The sequence below is a fragment of the Electrona antarctica genome (assembly GCF_951216825.1).
Source record: "Electrona antarctica genome assembly, chromosome: 16".
NCBI classification, from domain to species: domain Eukaryota; kingdom Metazoa; phylum Chordata; class Actinopteri; order Myctophiformes; family Myctophidae; genus Electrona; species Electrona antarctica.
In genome coordinates this window covers 10858399-10877643 of record NC_136797.1, presented here as the reverse complement: position 1 = coordinate 10877643, position 19245 = coordinate 10858399, and the positions used below count along the sequence as shown (strand labels likewise).

General features: G+C 45.1%; 1 protein-coding gene across 1 annotated transcript in view; it reads right to left on the bottom strand.

Annotated features, from left to right (window-relative positions):
* Positions 1 to 18883, bottom strand: part of strbp (spermatid perinuclear RNA binding protein) — a 68513-nt gene extending 49630 nt beyond the window's left edge. The window contains exon 1 of the mRNA XM_079523706.1: positions 18667 to 18883. Within this exon, the coding sequence (XP_079379832.1) occupies positions 18667 to 18669 (3 nt within the window). The 5' untranslated portion in view covers positions 18670 to 18883. The remainder of the gene's footprint in view (positions 1 to 18666) is intronic.
* Between the last annotated feature and the right edge of the window lie 362 nt (positions 18884 to 19245).

Sequence of the window (19245 nt, the reverse complement as noted above, 5' to 3'; positions counted from 1 at the left end):
GTGGCAATTCTCTACGGTAACCCCACTCATCCAAATGCAAGACCTCGCGTGTGTGAATGTGGGAAGTGAGGACGCTGGCGTCGACTGTTCGCAGCTTCACCTCCCAGTATGAACGAAAGAACCGTTGTAAAGCGCTGAGCACTTGGAAAAATATTAATGAATGCAATTAATTAATATTATTATTAGATAAACCGACAGACAGACAAATTGCCTTCATCTACACAAGAAGGAAAGTAGAAAACAGCATGGACATTATCTCTCACTCACACACACACACACACACACACACACACACACACACACACACACACACACACACACACACACACACACACACACACACACACACACACACACACACACACACACACACACACACACACACACACACAGTGTGTTCAGTTCCTAATTGAGTTGTTCTCCAGTGCCAGTGAGAGCCAGATAGAGCGCATTAAAGGACTCGAGGACATAATGTTAACAAGCATTACACTAATTGTCTTGCCGTATGTATTGTGTACAGAGCGACTGCCAACCAGTGAGCCGATAATGCACTTGTTTCTGCCCATCAGTCAGCATAGTGTCTTATTCCAAACAAACAAACACTGTCAGATTCATTCCTTTTAAAAGATATATTCAGTGATTTAACTTAATTCAAATATCACTTATAATCATAATAAAATATCGTGATAATCCTCCCTACTATAGCGTGTGCTGACCATATAATGAGTGATGGATCTGGTAGATCTGCTACTTTGGTATTTTTTGTGGACTGGTGTCAATATGTTCCCTTTTGGGCCCAGACCGTGTTCTCCTTATCCTATTATGTCATGTCACCCTCCACAGGCCTAATCATCTCAGACCTATATTATTATATCATATTATATTATGGATTGCCTGACGCCAAGCTCAGATTTTATATCTTAATTAGGCTCCATACTGTCTGCCTGTAGCCACAAAAGTTAGCTGGCATATTGAGAGGTCTATTTGGATAAACACTGCATGAATTTGACCTTGATGCCTAGTGAGAAAGTAGATAGCCAGGCATTTCTCTGTTACGAGTTTACAGCTAACAGGGAAAGAATGTTATCAACAGGTTGCCATAGCAACGCCAGCCTCTGTGCTTTCCCGGTCTATGGACCTCAAGGACGGAATTAAGGAAGCTGTCCCGATATCAGTCTCATCAGCCATGTGCTGGTCCAATGAGCGCTCGACACCTATGTGCCAGCGTGGCATAGGGGAAATTAACTGTGTATTGAGCCAATGAAAGTTTATCAACAACTGACGTGTTCTACAGTATTAATGCCTTTGAGATGAATTGTTCGTCAGAGAGAACCCTGTGCCGTTTGTCGCACAGGGTGAGAGTTTTTTGTTATTTGGCTGTGTGTGGATCTGTCCTGTCTCTCTGATCTGAAAATGAATAGACATTAATCATATACTGCTGACTGGACAATCCTTCTTCCTGGTGGTTTCATCTTTTAATTGGGTACAAGGTATTTTTCTAAAAGAGTATTTCCTGCTTAAAGTAATCCTGTTAAAGCTATTGTTAACTTGGTCATAGGCTCTCTGCCTAGTTGTGGTGCTGAGTATTCCTCCGTACTTTTAAATACTTTCTTAGAAGTATTTTTTATAGTTTTAGCCCTGTGTAGCTCAGTAATTCAGTATAATACAGTCCTTTTATATCCTGGGAATCATTAATTGTCCCTATGGCATTTTATATGCAACAAATGGGTTTTATCTTAATTATAAATCCATCAATGAGTTACTCCCTGTCCCCAGTTAACCCCTGGGGGTAAAAAAAACCCTTAGGTTTCGTTTTTGGCTATAGTTGGCCAAGTCTTCATCCAATCAGGATGAGAGGGGCCTTCCGCCAATCATGATCGAGCAGAGGCGGGCCTTGGTGTGCATGCTGTTGGCCTGTCAAGTGCCCCCCCCCCCCCCCCCCCCCAAGTCCAAGTCCAGCAGCGTGGTCAATAGTTCACTGTGCCTGACCATTTCAGGGCTATACATGAATATGTCTTCATTAGGTTGTTAGATTGGCATCCTAGCACATTTTGTCTATAGAATACATTTCCATTTAGTTTTCAGTCATCGGAAATGTTCTCATTTTAGTCTAGTTTTAGTTGACTAAATATAAGATTTTCGTCAAAATATATTTTGTCGACACAAATGTATTTGGTGCCGTAATGACCACCAGTGGTCCTTGAGGGGGTTCCAGGTGGTCCCCATGCAGCTACATGATGAAGAGCTGCTAATTAATTGGACCTTTATAGATCTTTAAATCACATCAGCCATATATTCGAACGGGTAAAGGACTAGTTAAAAACAACTTGGTAACACTTTCTATTACCTGTATAAAACGAAAAATGAAAATAAATGAGTGGTGAGTGTCAGGCTATAGTGGTGGTATTTCTGTGGCAGTGTGCATAGCCTATACCAAGTGTGGCTGTCTGTGTTTGTGTGCGTGCGTGTGTGCGTGCGTGCGTGCGTGCGCTCACAGCAGTTTTAAACAGACACACAGTTGTAACGTTAGGTTTTATGAGCCGTTGCTAATGAGGAGCTTCCTCTGCCATAAAGCACACAGATAAGAGTGTGTGTGTGTGTGTGTGTGTGTGTGTGTGTGTGTGTGTGTGTGTGTGTGTGTGTGTGTGTGTGTGTGTGTGTGTGTGTGTGTGTGTCAGTAAATCACTGTATAGTTACTGCTGATTTAACCACCTGAGCCCTACAGTGTATCATTTGTCATAATGACAAAGAGCTCAACGACACATCGCAATGCATTGAGAGCTTGTAGATCTGCTGTTTTCTGCTATAGGTTTGCAGCTACTATATATATATAATGTCATGCCCAACACAGAGCAGCATCCTTTGGACCATATATACTGCATAATGCATGATGGAAAACTCACATGTAAATAATAAATATCGACCCCCCCCCCCCCAATACATACACATATTCACTTTTGACCTAGTGCACATTGTTGAACAAATACAAAATTGTTGAACAAAAATCCAACCTGAATGTTATCCTTTAACCCTGTAACACCCAACGTTGCAATAATACAACATTGCTGTCTACATGTCGAAGTGTCCTTGGGAAAGAGGGCACTGAACCCCAAATTGCTCCCGATGTGCTGGTTGGTACCTTGCATGGCTTCCGCCGCAATCGGTGTATGAATGTGTGTGTGAATGGGTGAATGTAATGCGCCTTGGATAAAGGCGCTATATAAATGCACCATTTACCATTTATTTAATTAATTAATTTATTTATATGTTCTTTTTTCACCTAAACATCATCATTGATGTTCATTGCAATGCCATTGGTCATGATATTTGCATATAAATACCCGCCACAGAGGCTGAAATTCACACAAATAAAAAAATCTCTGTACTCATCATTTCCTGTGATAAGTCCTAGTAGTGAAAAGTAGTAGTAAGGTTGAAATCTCTTTTTTGCAAGTAGAAATGAATCCGGGTGTTACTGGGTTAACCCATTTTGGGCGGGAACCCCTTTTGGTGCATTATGTTATGCTTTAGCTATTGAAAAATAGCAGATCTACAAGCTCATAGCGCGCCACCGAGTGGCGCACTACGAGCTTGTATGTCTGCTATTTTTGAAAAATCGAAGAACGACTGACATAGAAACATAGCTTTTTCAGAAAACTGTCAGGATCTAGAAGACATTTTTTGAATCTGATCTCAGGTCAAAATGGGTTTAAGACATGTAGTCATGATGTTACCGTGTTGCGCTGGCATCCATTACCACATGTCGCCGTGTTAACTGTAAAGTGCACGCATGCAAAACAGAGTCAAGGTGAAATATGTAGGAGCAACATTCTACATCCACACGACTATCATAAATAAGGACACAAGCAGGCTATAAACGATGTCGGCGGCAGGTTTAGCGGAGCGTTGCGTCAGACGTGCGTGCCCCCGAGGCGGTTGCCAAGGAACTTTATACATTCAGTATGGGGAGTTTAGGAAAATGGAGCCTTCAGATGGTTCAATTCATACGATTACTCCCAGCCCACTTATATGCACCATGTCGGTCATCTGTTCCATTTATTTCCAGGCGACACCTGCACTTTACTCCTGAGAGTACTTCTACTTTAAAACCCCTTTTGGGCGGGAACCCCTTTTGGTGTTTTTAGCATTATGTTGTACTTTAGCTGTTTGAAAAATAGCAGATCTACAAGCTCATAGAGAGCTTGTAGATCTGCTATTTTTTGAAAAATCGTGAAAATGTGGTGCACATCTTTGAATATATATTCTTTCAGAGCGAACCTTTTTTACTTATAACTGGGGGGGGTCCCTGGAACGACATATTTTCAGATGGGGGGGTCAGCGGTCAAATACAGATAATTCTGGGTGGTCCTTGACATGAAAGAGGTTGAGCACAACTGACATAGAAACATGAGGTTTTTACAGAAGACGTTTGTAGAACCTGGTGTCAGATCTAAACGGGTTAACTCTGAGTGTTAACGATTGATCTAAAAATCATTATTTTCCAGTGGGGTCGCGTTTCTAGATCGTGGGACTTGAAAAAAGCAGGGCTAGCCTATAACACAGAGGGAGCCTGTTCTTTTTTTGGCCGAGACTACATCTAAACTCTCTGAAATTGAACTAGTGTCAGAAGTGGCCATTGGCTTGTATTAAGTGGGCAGCTTAAAGCCACCATATCTCTCTCTCTCTCTGGCCTCCTCTTCAAATCCTGATTACTGGGTTCTCCAGAGGAGAGGCAGTGGCACTGTGGCCCTGCGTGGTGTTAATGAGAAAAAGAGAACCTCTCCCTCTCTCTCTCTCTCTCTCCCCCCAATATGTTATTGTCCTTGAGTTCACCCTGACTGCCACATAACCTATAGGTCTCCTTTGTGCGTGCATGCGTGCGTGTGTGCGTGCGTGCGTGCGAGAGAGAGAGCGAGAGGCACACTGAGAGAGGGGGGAGGTTTAGAGAGAGACAGAAGAGAGAAAATAAATCATTCATAAATCACTGACAGTGACAGTGGATCTCTAATCTATGCAGCAAAACCCGCCGACAGAGAACAGACACTATCAGGTTAACCTCAACATCACCACGTTGGCCTCAGAGGCCAAACCCCTCGACAGAGAACCGACACTATCAGGTTAACCTCAACATCACCACGTTGGCCTCAGAGGCCAAACCCCCCGACAGAGAACAGACAATATCAGGTTAACCTCCACATCACCACGTTGGCCTCAGAGGCCAAACCCCTCGACAGAGAACCGACACTATCAGGTTAACCTCAACATCACCACGTTGGCCTCAGAGGCCAAACCCCCCGACAGAGAACAGACACTATCAGGTTAACCTCCACATCACCACGTTGGCCTCAGAGGCCAAACCCCCCGACAGAGAACAGACACTATCAGGTTAACCTCAACATCACCACGTTGGCCTCAGAGGCCAAACCCCCCCCGACAGAGAACAGACACTATCAGGTTAACCTCAACATCACCACGTTGGCCTCAGAGGCCAAACCCCTCGACAGAGAACCGACACTATCAGGTTAACCTCAACATCACCACGTTGGCCTCAGAGGCCAAACCCCCCGACAGAGAACAGACACTATCAGGTTAACCTCCACATCACCACGTTGGCCTCAGAGGCCAAACCCCCCCGACAGAGAACAGACACTATCAGGTTAACCTCAACATCACCACGTTGGCCTCAGAGGCCAAACCCCCCCGACAGAGAACAGACACTATCAGGTTAACCTCCACATCACCACGTTGGCCTCAGAGGCCAAACCCCCCGACAGAGAACAGACACTATCAGGTTAACCTCAACATCACCACGTTGGCCTCAGAGGCCAAACCCCCCGACAGAGAACAGGAGACACTATCAGGTTAACCTCAACATCACCACGTTGGCCTCAGAGGCCAAACCCCCCCCGACATAGAACAGACACTATCAGGTTAACCTCAACATCACCACGTTGGCCTCAGAGGCCAAACCCCCCGACAGAGAACAGACACTATCAGGTTAACCTCAACATCACCACGTTGGCCTCAGAGGCCAAACCCTCCCGACAGAGAACAGACACTATCAGGTTAACCTCAACATCACCACGTTGGCCTCAGAGGCCAAACCCTCCCGACAGAGAACAGACACTATCAGGTTAACCTCAACATCACCACGTTGGCCTCAGAGGCCAAACCCCCCGACAGAGAACAGGAGACACTATCAGGTTAACCTCAACATCACCACGTTGGCCTCAGAGGCCAATACTAGTAAAATAGAGTTAATCGCACGATAAGTCCAAGTATTTTATATCCCTATTCACATAGGAGCGGAAATATCAGCTGGCTTCATGCGAAAGTGAGTTAATTATTATTGGAAATCAACTTAAAAACCTGAAAGAAACCATAATGGTACTCCACGTGCACCATAACAGGCTGCAGCAGAACATCATTGTTACTTTATAAATGTGCAGATACCCTGTACAATAAAAAACAAATCCTAAAATGAGTGTTGGAATGGTACTCTTTACTTTAAAGGTTGGGTCGATGCTTTGAATGCATTATAATTTCACCTATAAGAGACTTGTTATATTGCAAAACAACAAAGTTTCATAAGTATTATAAGAGCTTGTCGTAATGCATTGCAAGCTCAGCGTGACAGTACACAGTAGCCTACCATGCGTAGTCAGTAATAATGAGTACCACAGACGAAAAACAGTCTAAGTCCAGATTTCAGACTGACCCCTCCACGAAAAGGCCTCGTTGTCCTGAACCCTTATCTATCATTTATATATTATAGATAAGACTTAGACTGTTATTCGTCTGTGGTACTCAGTTATATGTTTATGTTTAAGTACGACGTAATGACCAGTCGGGGTTAGATGCCCGGCCGGACTGTAAACCCAGTGCCTCCCTGCTTGGCACTCAGCATCAAAGGGTTGGATTGGGGGGTCAGATCAACTAATCAAATGATTCACCGCTCCTTGGCTGCGGCTCACCGCTCCAAGAGATATGGGTGAAATGCGGAGAAACAGATTTCACTGCGGTAACGTGTGTGACAAATCGTATGACTTTGACTTTATCTCGTGCCTAACCGGTCACAGTTACGGAGTATTTTATACACCCTTTAGTTTAGATGTTGATGCACACATTAAACTGCCACGGCTCGGCTATATCCACAAACCAGCACCACAGACCATGTACTTAACACTTCGCGCAAAAACACACAAATACCTTAAGGGTGTGTGTGTTTAATACCTTTGCGTGCCATTCTTGCGTATAGTGCTTTTAGACCGCACGCACGCCTGCACCAATTACTATCCATTTCACACTCCAATGACTGTGACCAGCAGGCAGGCCAATGTTACATAAACACGTTACACAGCATTCGCCACGTACAAAGTCCACGTGCACACACACACACACACACACACACACACACACACACACACACACACACACACACACACACACACACACACACACACACACACACACACACACACACACACACACACACACACACACACACACACACACACACACACACACAGTAAACAAATGAAAACCGTAAATTCACCAAAAGTACCAACCTCTACATGAACAAAGACAGCTGACCCTCCCCATGCCACCCATTTATCAGTGCGTAGCAACAGTAAAACAAGAGTTTAACTGGGGGGTTTAACTGGGGGGTTTGACAGAGTTTAACTGGGGGGTTTGACAGAGTTTAACTGGGGGGTTTAACTGGGGGGTTTGACAGAGTTTAACTGGGGGGTTTGACAGAGTTTAACTGGGGGGTTTGACAGAGTTTAACTGGGGGGTTTGACAGAGTTTAACTGGGGGGTTTGACAGAGTTTAACTGGGGGGTTTGACAGAGTTTAACTGGGGGGTTTGACAGAGTTTAACTGGGGGGTTTGACAGTGCCTCTATTCACACATGTCCTCCTCGGTGGGCTGCAGTCAAAAGCCTTTCGTTTCGGTCGGAGGACTTCTAGTCAGTCGTGCACGGCTCAGTGTTGATCTTGTCGACTAAGACTAAAGGGCCTGGCAAACGAGGAGCGAGGAACGCAGGCGTTGTTGCCTGGATCAACGACAGGTCTCCTCCAGGTCTGGATCAACGACAGGTCTCCTCCAGGTCTGGATCAACGACAGGTCTCCTCCAGGTCTGGATCAACGACAGGTCTCCTCCAGGTCTGGATCAACGACAGGTCTCCTCCAGGTCTGGATCAACGACAGGTCTCCTCCAGGTCTGGATCAACGACAGGTCTCCTCCAGGTCTGGATCAACGACAGGTCTCCTCCAGGTCTGGATCAACGACAGGTCTCCTCCAGGTCTGCTCAAGAGGGGCGCGGCAACGCAAGCGTAAAAAAAAAAAGCTAAACAGAATCCAGGTCTGGTGGTGAGTCGCGGGGGGCGTGTGCACGAAACGAGCACGCGCCGCAACAAATTCACGGGACCGCGCTCACGTAAATTATGCTTGCGTTGTCGCATCGCGACTTCTCCGCGCAAAAACGCAGGTCTCATTGAGACCTGCGTCTCAATGAGACTTGTAGGTCTGCTATTTTTGAAAAATCATGAAAATGTGGCACAAATCTTTGAATATATATTCTTTCAGAGCGAACGTTTTTTTAATTTCGACGTCAGGCCTAAATGGGTTAAAATAATTCTTAATTTCCTGAAAAAAATATATTTTTAATTTCCTGAAAAATGAACATTTTGGAGTTAAGAGGTTTCCTCCCAGAAGCAGAGATATGCAATATAATGACGTGCTGTTGTCACACAACCCCACCGATGGTGTCACCCACCCACCCACCCACCGTGAACCCACTGCTATAAATAACATGACCCGAAGCCAAGGACATGAAGATTCTCAGAAGAGGCATTGGTCCATTTACAGTATGTGGTGCGTGTGTGTGTGTATACATTTTAGTGTGCGAGTGCAGCGGAGGCGTGCTGTGGTGTGAATGTGATACATCGCCTGGTATTAAATGCACATTCCCGAGTGCGTGCGCGTGTGCACGTGCGTGCATGCGTGCGTGTGTGTGCGTGTACATCCAATCTGCAGACTGCATGCCTGGAGTGCATCTTGAATGCAGAGATATTGTGATGACAGGACAATAAAGAGCAGAGAGAGAGAGAGAGAGAGAGAGACACAGAGAGAGAGAGAGAGAGAAAGAGAAAGAGAAAGAGAGAGAGAAAGAGAAAGAGAAAGAGAAAGAGAAAGAGAGAGAGAGAGAGAGAGAGAGAGAGAGAGAGAGAGAGAGAGAGAGAGAGAGAGAGAGAGAGCGAGAGCGAGAGAGAGAGAGAGCGAGAGCGTTGACAGCAAACAGGAGCACAGAGAAAGAAGGGAGGGAGGGGGGGGAGGGGGGGTAGCGGACAGAGCATTTAGGGCTGTCAGCATCACCAAGTTGACGGAATACATCTTTTCACACAAATCATTGCGATTAACGACGTCATTGCGTTTACAATTTGTATTTCGTTTTTTCCTTGTCGGCTCCGTGATTAGACATTGCACTGGGAGGACATGACAAATAACTTAACCCATCTAGACCCGAGGTTGAAATTTAAGAAATGTCTTCGAAATCATGACAACTTTCTGAAAAACCTCATAAATGGTAAATGGTGCATTTATATAGCGCCTTTATCCAAGGCGCTTTACATAGATTGTGCATTACATTCACCCATTCACACACACATTCATACACCGATTGCAGCGGAAGCCATGCAAGGCACCAACCAGCACATCGGGGGGAATTTGGGGTTCAGTGTCTTGCCCAAGGACACTTCGACATGTAGACAGGAGGAGCCGGGATTCGAACCACCGACCCATGGATCATTGGACGACCTGCTCTACCTCCTGAGCCACAGTGATATGAAATGTAAGCTCACCCTAATCACAGTAAACATCATGTCTTCAGTCATTTTCAAGTTACTGTATTCACTTCAGTTCAAGACTGGAGTAGATTGTGATGAAATCCTATGTATTGAATCGAGAATCATTTTGAATAGAAAATCGTTTTGAATCTGGAAAAGAAATGCTTTTGGATTGAGAATCGAGTTGAATCGAATCGTGACCCCAAGAATCGGAATCGAATCGTGGGACACCCAAAGATTCACAGCCCTACTTTATATTTCTGTGTTGTTGTGCGAGTTGCTTCTCATGCTGATGAGGCCTATTGATCTGGAGTGTTAGACCTCGTTTGTCTGTCTACTCCAAAAGTTCACTCCGTTTTCTTTTCTCTTATTAGTATTAGGGCCTCTAAAAACCACATCGATTCTTAGTACCATCTCTAAATGAGCAACATCAACCATCACTCATTTTCACACCAAGTATGCAGAGGGAAAATAGAACATTACAAATGGGGGGCCGATGGCCTAGTGGTTCGGGTGGCTAGGCTCTCTCTCTCATGCAGCCCGATAGCGAGTCCCTGGTTCAATTCCCGGCCCCCGACAGACCCCCGTCACTCCCTCCCGCCCCAGACTCCTTCCCCATGTCCTGTCTATACGCCACTGCTGTACTAGCGCTTTCCAAGTGCTCAAAGCGCTTTACAATGGTTCATTCATTCATACATTGGGAGGTGAAGCGGCGAAATGTCGACGCCAGTGTCCTCACTTCCCACATTCACACACCGACGGTGGCGAGCTCACACCGACCGACTCATTGGAGGCAATGTAGGGTTCAGTGTCTTGCCCAAGGAAACTTCGACATGTGGACAGACAGGAGGAGCCGGGATTCGAACCGCCGACCCAGGGATCATTGGACGACCTGCTCTACCTCCTGAGCCACAGCCGCTGTCTCAGCATAACATTCTCTAATCTCTCCATATATAAAAAACACTCCTTGGGAGGAAAACGGCCATAGCCGTCATCACAAATATGATGAGGTCAGCAAGTGGATATGGCCGAATTTAGCCCAATGAGTGTTTTTGTGTGCAAAACTAATGCTTGGAATGGATTTAGAATCATGAAAATCCCCTATAGTTTCATATGTCACATGCTACTCAAAGAATGATGACATTTTGACTTTTTTTTGCCTTATATAGGATGTTAACCCATTTTGGTGTTTTAAACATTATGTTGTAAACTTGTAATTTAGCTATTGAAAAATAGCAGATCTACAAGCTACGAGCTTGTAGGTCTGCTATTTTTGAAAAATCGAAGAACGACTGACATAGAAACATGGCTTTTTCAGAAAACTGTCAGGATGTAGAAGACATTTTTAGAATCTGATCTCAGGTCAAAATGGGTTAATAGTATGGTCACACATTATGCTAATAACTCAAATTTCCCACCCGGGAGTTGAATTTCAATCTTTTAGTACATGTTATTAGACACCTTTAGAAACACATTGGTGAAGAAATGTCTTGGTAACGATCTAGTTCCCAGATTGGTCAAATACCTGATAAAATGCCCTCACTAATACCTCTTTCAGCAGTTCCTCTCCTGGAAGTCACAATATAGATGTTATCACACAGCTACTACTACCACCATGTTCACAGACAGATACTTGACTTGGGGACCAGATTGCTATGGTTACCAGGGCCAACGCATCTATTCATTCTTCTTCTCTGTCTGATAGAGGTTATGCGCGTGACATCATCGTACCTGGAAGTTATGCGGGAACGCCCACTGAGTGGCAAAAAACTACTTTCTGGCCTTGACAGCCCCGTTCATCCAAACAGAAAAGTCCTGTCTGATTGCATTAAACAATGTTAAACTCACCAACATTGCAGCTGAACGAAAAACTTGAATTATCCTCTTTATATACTTTGTCAAGAAATGCCCTGCATTTGATTATTTTTCTAAGTGTCAGAGTTTGGAAGTGCTTGTTTTCATATTTTTTACGGATGTTCACTTACATTTGTAGAATATTCACCTAGTATGACATGCCCAGAATAGGGATGATACTAGGGGTTATGGTTAATAGCCTATACTTAACCCATTTTGACCTGAGATCAGATTCTAAAAATGTCTTCTACATTCTGACAGTTTTCTGAAAAAGCTATGTTTCTATGTCAGTGGTTCTTCGATTTTTCAAAAAATAGCAGATCTACAAGCTCGTAGCGCGCCACTCGGTGGCGCGCTATGAGCTTGTAGATCTGCTATTTTTCAATAGCTAAAGCATAACATAATGCTAACACCAAAAAGGGTTCCCGCCCAACATGGGTTAACCAATTTAGACCTGAGGACGATTCTACAAATGGCTTCTAAATCCTGACAGTTTTCTGAAAAACCTGTTTCTATATCAGTGGTTCTCGAAACATTTTCATGTCAAGGACCCCCAAAATAAATATGCAATTGGCCGCGAACCCCATCTGAAAATATAATGTTCCAGGGAACCCCCCCAGAAGCAAGGATTTGAGTTAAAAACGTTGCGGAAAATATTGGGCCGAAAATGGCAAAAAAATCATTTTCGGCCTATTTGGTTTCGGCCCGAATAGGCAGAAAATATATCACCGAATAGTGTATGCAATTAATGCACTCAAAAGAGCTGAATAAATGTTTTATGGACCCATAATAGCGATTATTATTTAAGTTAAGTTTTGCCATAACTATTTATTTTGCCATAAATCAGGTAGCTTTAAGGTACGGCCATGACAGCGATGGTAGGAAAAATATATATTATATTAATCATATTCGGTATTCGGTTTTCGGCCAATTGTTTCCTATATTCGATACTCGGTTTCGGCCAAGAATTTCCCTTTCGGTGCATCCCTAGTATTTTCCAATAGCTAAAGTAGAACATAATGCTTAAAACACCAAAAGGGGGTTCCCGTCCTGAATAAAGAGAGAGTAATGGACCCAAAATTATGGCAAATCCGGAAATCCGGGATATTACTTCATGCATAGGGTTTTCCAGTGTTTGTATTCACTCTGTATGCCCCACACACACACACACACACACACACACACACACACACACACACACACACACACACACACACACACACACACACACACACACACACACACACACACACACACACACACACACACACACACACACACACACACACACACACACACACACACACACACACACAGTCAGATCAACAATCAACCAATCACAACTAAGCAGAACAGAACGATTTAAAACACGCAGATTTAAGATTACGCAGAAATGAAACGTAGATGGGAAACCAACAGCCCTCCCTCTCCTGCAGTGTAACATTCAGCAGCCTAAATGGCACACAGTGTTAAACATTCAGCCTCTGATTTAGCTGCACTCCGCTTGGCCGGCCTCCCACCGCTCATGGCATGGTGCTTTTTTATTGAGCTCTCTCGCCGACTCTCAAATTAACACACGCGCACACTCACACTCACACTCACACACACACACACACACACACACACACACACACACACACACACACACACACACACACACACACACACACACACACACACACACACACACAGGATAGAAGGGACACAGATTTACAGTTACATCCAAATGCGTAAGGAAAAGATGTGTGTGTGCGCGGCCCGCCCACACCCTCACTCAGAACAGAAGGATCTGTTTTATTTGCTTATAGTATCACGCCCAATTTTTACACGCTACTCAGGGGTAATTGAGTGTGGAAAAAAAAGCCGCCCCTATACGCGTAAAGCACTACCAAAAGCAGTGTTGATTTCGTCGACTAGAACCAAGACGAAAAATGTCCGTCGACCACCTTTTTCCACTGACGAAAACTAAATGGAAACTAAATGAAAACTAAGCTATGATGACTAAAACTAAGACTAAATATACTGACAATTTCATCAACAAATAAAAACTAGACTAAAATGTTAGGAAGGGGACTAGTGGACAAGAGATCCAGTATTAGTCATTTTACACTTGGTTGCATGCTGAAAATAGCCGATCTACAAGCCCACAACGCGTCGCGCTGCGACGTGTTGTGGGCTTGTAGATCGGCTATTTTCAACAAGTAAAAAAACAGTCATTACGACGACATCAAGGCCCGCCAAAATACATTGGCGGGCCAGTAGATTTTGTCGACTAAAATCTTATGATATTTAGTCGACTGAAACTAGACACGACACTAAAACATTCCAAGGTGACTAAAATGTGACTAAAACTAAATGAAAATCTATTCAAGAGACTATGACTAAAACTAAAATCAAAATGTGCCGCCTTAAATAACACTGACCCAAAAGACAACAGGACAGGCCGTCCGTCCATCACCAGTTAATTGGACTCGCTCCGCCACACCCCCTCGGGGCCCAAGACCTCACAGAAGGTGACAGATAGGACAAAAAATCACAACTGCACGGCAAAATCAATATGGATAAATGGGGTACAAGGAAGTAAAGATGATAAATAAATGGAAAAAAAACCTGGCCCATTTTGTTTCCCAAGAACAGCAGCCGCCAGGCCGTCTCGCTTCAGAGGACAATGATATTAATCGATACTGTGTTGTTCCCAATTCTGCCGACACGCGAGAGCCCGGGCTGAAACTATACGGTAATAATAATAAATTGCATTTTTATAGCGCTTTTTCCAAGTGCTCAAAGCACTTTACAATGGTTCATTCATTCATACATTTGGGAGGTGAAGCGGCAAACAGTCGACGCCAGCGTCCTCACTTCCCACATTCACACACCGACGGTGGCGAGCTCACACCGACCGACTCATTGGAGGCAATGTAGGGTTCAGTGTCTTGCCCCAAGGACACTTCGACATGTGGACAGGAGGAGGAGCCGGGATTCGAACCGCCGACCCAGGGATCATTGGACGACCTGCTCTACCTCCTGAGCCACAGCCGCCCACGGTATTCAGCTTGCGTATATCTAATGTGCGGCTGAGCATAGACACGGTAACGCCCCGCCTGCCTCCGATTGGCTGAGCATAGACATGGTAACGCCCCGTCTGCCTCTGATTGGCCTACATACACTGCCCGTCTTGACTGTCCCCCGAGATGCGAGGTTACTCCGTGGTGGGAAAATAATACAAGAGAATGACAGCTTGGCACACGCGCGACAGAATGCAGCCTTGTAACTAACTTGTAAGTAATATTTGTGTAGAAGAGCCAAACTAATATCGTTTATGCCATTTGCTTTGATTGAATAATTGATTGAACGCACGTGTACAATGTACGATGATTTAAATAGGTTTTCAATGTAATGAGTCCTGGGATGCAGGGATGGTCTTCTAGATCAGGGGTTCTCAACGTTTTTGGCCGGGGACCCCCGGAAATGCTTTGGCAATGTCTCTGGACCCCCGCCCCGCCCCCTCCCAAATCCCAATATAAATTGACTGCTACAATAACCTTAATAATAGAGACAATACACCATAAATAAATACTGAAAAACCAGATATAATCATTAGGGAAGGTGTATGCATGTACTGTGTGTAATATATGTAAATTCTTCATTTCCATTTTCCAGCCATTCAGTTGCAAAAAACAAAACAAAAAACCTTTCTTTTTTTTAAAATACTTTGGGGACCCCCCAAAATAATTTGGCGACCCCCCAGGGGGTCGCGACCCACAGGTTGAGAACCCCTGTTCTAGATGAGTCCCAGGGACATTTTATGAGTCCCACTTCAACGACGTTAGGAGTCATATTTTGCCATTTTTACAAATTGCAGCATTTAACTCCCATTTGATTTTATATGGTTATAATGTGGTTATATTCATGTAGAAAACAGAAGAAGAAATGATTATTATAACTAAAGCTAGCAAAATAAACTAGAATACAAATCAGTACAGTAGACCTAGTGCATCCCGTGGATGCAGAGGTCGTTGTTTTATTGCGTTACGGTACGCGTATATTGCGTATGCATGGCTTTAAAGCCAAAAAGAATCCCAAGACTGAAAATTACTTTTTACAAATCTGCACGGATCTCATTAAATAACCCCTATGAAATCCTCAGGACTGAAATCCGTCCCCAGGACTGAGAACTTTAAGCCCTGCGTATGTTTTATTTTATAAAACGCAGTTTTATAAAACTGCGTTTTGGGATGCAAAATGCACCCTATTTTAATCTCTGCACTCAGCTTGCTTTGAAAACCCAGAGAAATGATCATTATCAGAATCCTTTGCTCCTGGTAATGCATTGCCTTGTAGGCTACCATAAACACTGTCTAGACCTCTAAAAGCTAGGCGTGCTGACACAGCACTGCTCAGAGCTTTTAAAATATTAACCAGGGACACGTTGTTCACATGCAGGAAACATCACGATAGAATAGAACAACAGAACAGATTAGAAAATAACAAAACAGAACAGAATAGAAGAGACCTGGATATATTAATATAAAAGAGAATGGAACATGGTACAATCTCTTTCCTCACTTATGTGGGCCCTTCTCTCTCATCCTCTCTACCCATCCCCCCTCCCCTGCATGGCTCCAGGTGTGCACTGCAATAAGTCATGCTCTGCACAGTGGAAGTCAGTGTGTAGATGTGTAGATGGTGTGGTGTGTAAAGCCCGTACTATCTACAGTACTGTACAGTATGTACAGTACATATGTATTACTGTCTGTCTGTCTGTCTGTCTGTCCACCTATCTTCTATCCTGTTCTTAAACCCACCTTAAAAAAGGTCTGACAGATCAAAACATATATCTGCCGTTGTTTTTTTTATTGTTTTTTTGCCAAAGCAGGTACTGCAAAATGGTGCAGGAAACAACAAGGGAATATATGGTGTCCCAGAATGGCAAAAGATAACTAAATTAAAAAGCTATAGAATGGTGAGCCTAACCCAGTTAAAACAAAAATACCAAACCAGAGGGTATTATCCAAACCGTAACTAGCCAAATAATGTCCGTCCGTCCGTCCGTCCGTGAGCTAATCTCTGCACTGTTGTCTTGGTCGCAGCATAACTGTGCACACACACTCTCTGGATGCCAGAGCAGAACCTCTGCCGCAGATTATTCACATGGGCCGTTTATAGCGCCACCAGGAGGAAGTTTTTTTGCAAAACACATTTTTTGACAGTACTCCAGTACACTACAGATGTTGTCCAAAACTCGATTGGTCTATAGTCTACAGTCATTAAACGAAACGGGTCTTTCAGAGTTTTCATAGTCCATTCTGATGGACTAAAATCTGCTTCCAAAGTGTGCAGTAGTGACACTGAACAAAATGCCTCAAATCATGAACAAATGAATCAATTTCCGTGACATTTTGCACACACATTCCCACTAGGCCGAGGAAGATATATGGAAATCAACCTCATGGTGCCGCTATAACAGGCCCATTTGTGTTTGTACCTATAACTGCACCGATCTGTGTAAAACTCTGTGTGCACACAGGAAAAACCTTTGTCCTGCATGTTTGCACACCTGCCTTTTATAGCTCCACCAGGAGGCCGACTTATGTAGAACACATGTTTTTATATTAATCCTTCAGATTGTATCCAAATTTCATGCGCATCGATAGACATGATCTCTATAGTCCGAGCACATTCGTACTACATTGCGAAACAACTTTTCCTGTCTTGGTCTACATGATTGATATCTAGAACCAAATGGACCATTACAGGTCTGCGACTTACAGTTAAATGGACACATTGGATGAATATTGGGGTCCTAGAGATTACCACGTTATCAGACGAGGGTCCGTGGTCAGGTGCATATCAAAGTGGGGGTAATTAGTCCGTCATCCCTGCCTCTCTCCTCTCCTCTCCTCTCCTCTCTTCTCCTCTCCTCTCCTCTCCGGAAGCCACACACCTCTCCTCTCCTCTCGCCACACTCCTCTCCTCTCCTCTCCTCCTCTCCTCTCCTCTCCTCACTGGAAGCCACTCCTCTCCTCTCCTCTCCTCTCGCCACACTCCTCTCCTCTCCTCTCCTCTCCTCACTGGAAGCCACTCCTCTCCTCTCCTCTCCTCTCGCCACACTCCTCTCCTCTCCTCCTCTCCTCTCCTCACTGGAAGCCACTCCTCTCCTCTCCTCTCCTCTCGCCACACTCCTCTCCTCTCCTCTCCTCTCCTCACTGGAAGCCACTCCTCTCCTCTCCTCTCCTCTCCTCTCGCCACACTCCTCTCCTCTCCTCTCCTCTCCTCACTGGAAGCCACTCCTCTCCTCTCCTCTCCTCTCCTCTCCTCTCGCCACACTCCTCTCCTCTCCTCTCCTCTCCTCACTGGAAGCCACTCCTCTCCTCTCCTCTCCTCTCCTCTCGCCACACTCCTCTCCTCTCCTCTCCTCTCCTCACTGGAAGCCACTCCTCTCCTCTCCTCTCCTCTCGCCACACTCCTCTCCTCTCCTCTCCTCTCCTCACTGGAAGCCACTCCTCTCCTCTCCTCTCCTCTCCTCTCGCCACACTCCTCTCCTCTCCTCTCCTCTCCTCTCCTCTCCTCTCCTCTCGCCACACTCCTCTCCTCTCCTCTCCTCTCCTCTCCTCTCCTCTCCTCTCCTCTCCTCCACTGACACAGTGATCATGTCTGTCTGCGCTAGTTGTTATCACCCAGCTCTCTTTCACTCTGACACGCACGCACACTCACACCCCCCCCCCCCCCCCCCCCCCTCACTCTGACACGCACGCACACTCACCCCCCGGCAAGAGTTATCAGATTCAACCATCACACCCTGCAGTCAGTGAAGAGTGTTTCCATACTCTGTCGAGGATGATACACTGACTAACACACGCGGGCGCGCACACACACACACACACACACACACACGCACACACGCACACACGCGCACACACGCACACACGCACACACGCACACACGCACACAGAGGTGTTATTACCATGTCTGCCGGAGTGGTGGGTGTTCCTTGTGCCTTTCCCTGTGACACCACCTCTTCCTGAGCTCCCGGGCCGGTGGTGGTGGTGGTGGTGGAGGGGGGTAGGGGATGGGGGGGTGGGGGTGGGGGTGGGGTTCACGAGGTCAGGACGTGAACTTTCGGACCGTCTCCCCAATTCATGTGTCACCGAGTCCAACCGACTGCACGAGCACTTCTTCACCCCTCTGGATGGAGGGAGAGAGAGAGAGAGAGAGAGAGAGAGAGAGAGAGAGAGAGAGAGAGAGAGAGAGAGAGAGAAAGAGGCCATTAATGATTAATTGAATATTGCACAAGGGAAAATATAATAAAAAATGCATTATTTTTTTTATTTTTTTTAACATATCTCTGAATTGTCTCGACCCATATTTCAGCAACAAAGGCTGCTTGATTCTCAGCAGTCTGTTTGTAGCTCAGCAAAGAGTTTAGAGACCGTCGACAGACACAGAGAGAGACAGACAGAGTCCATTCATAATGCATATCCCAGCGGGGGGGCATAGGGAGAGAGCTGACAAACAGGCACTTGTTTTTACACACACACACACA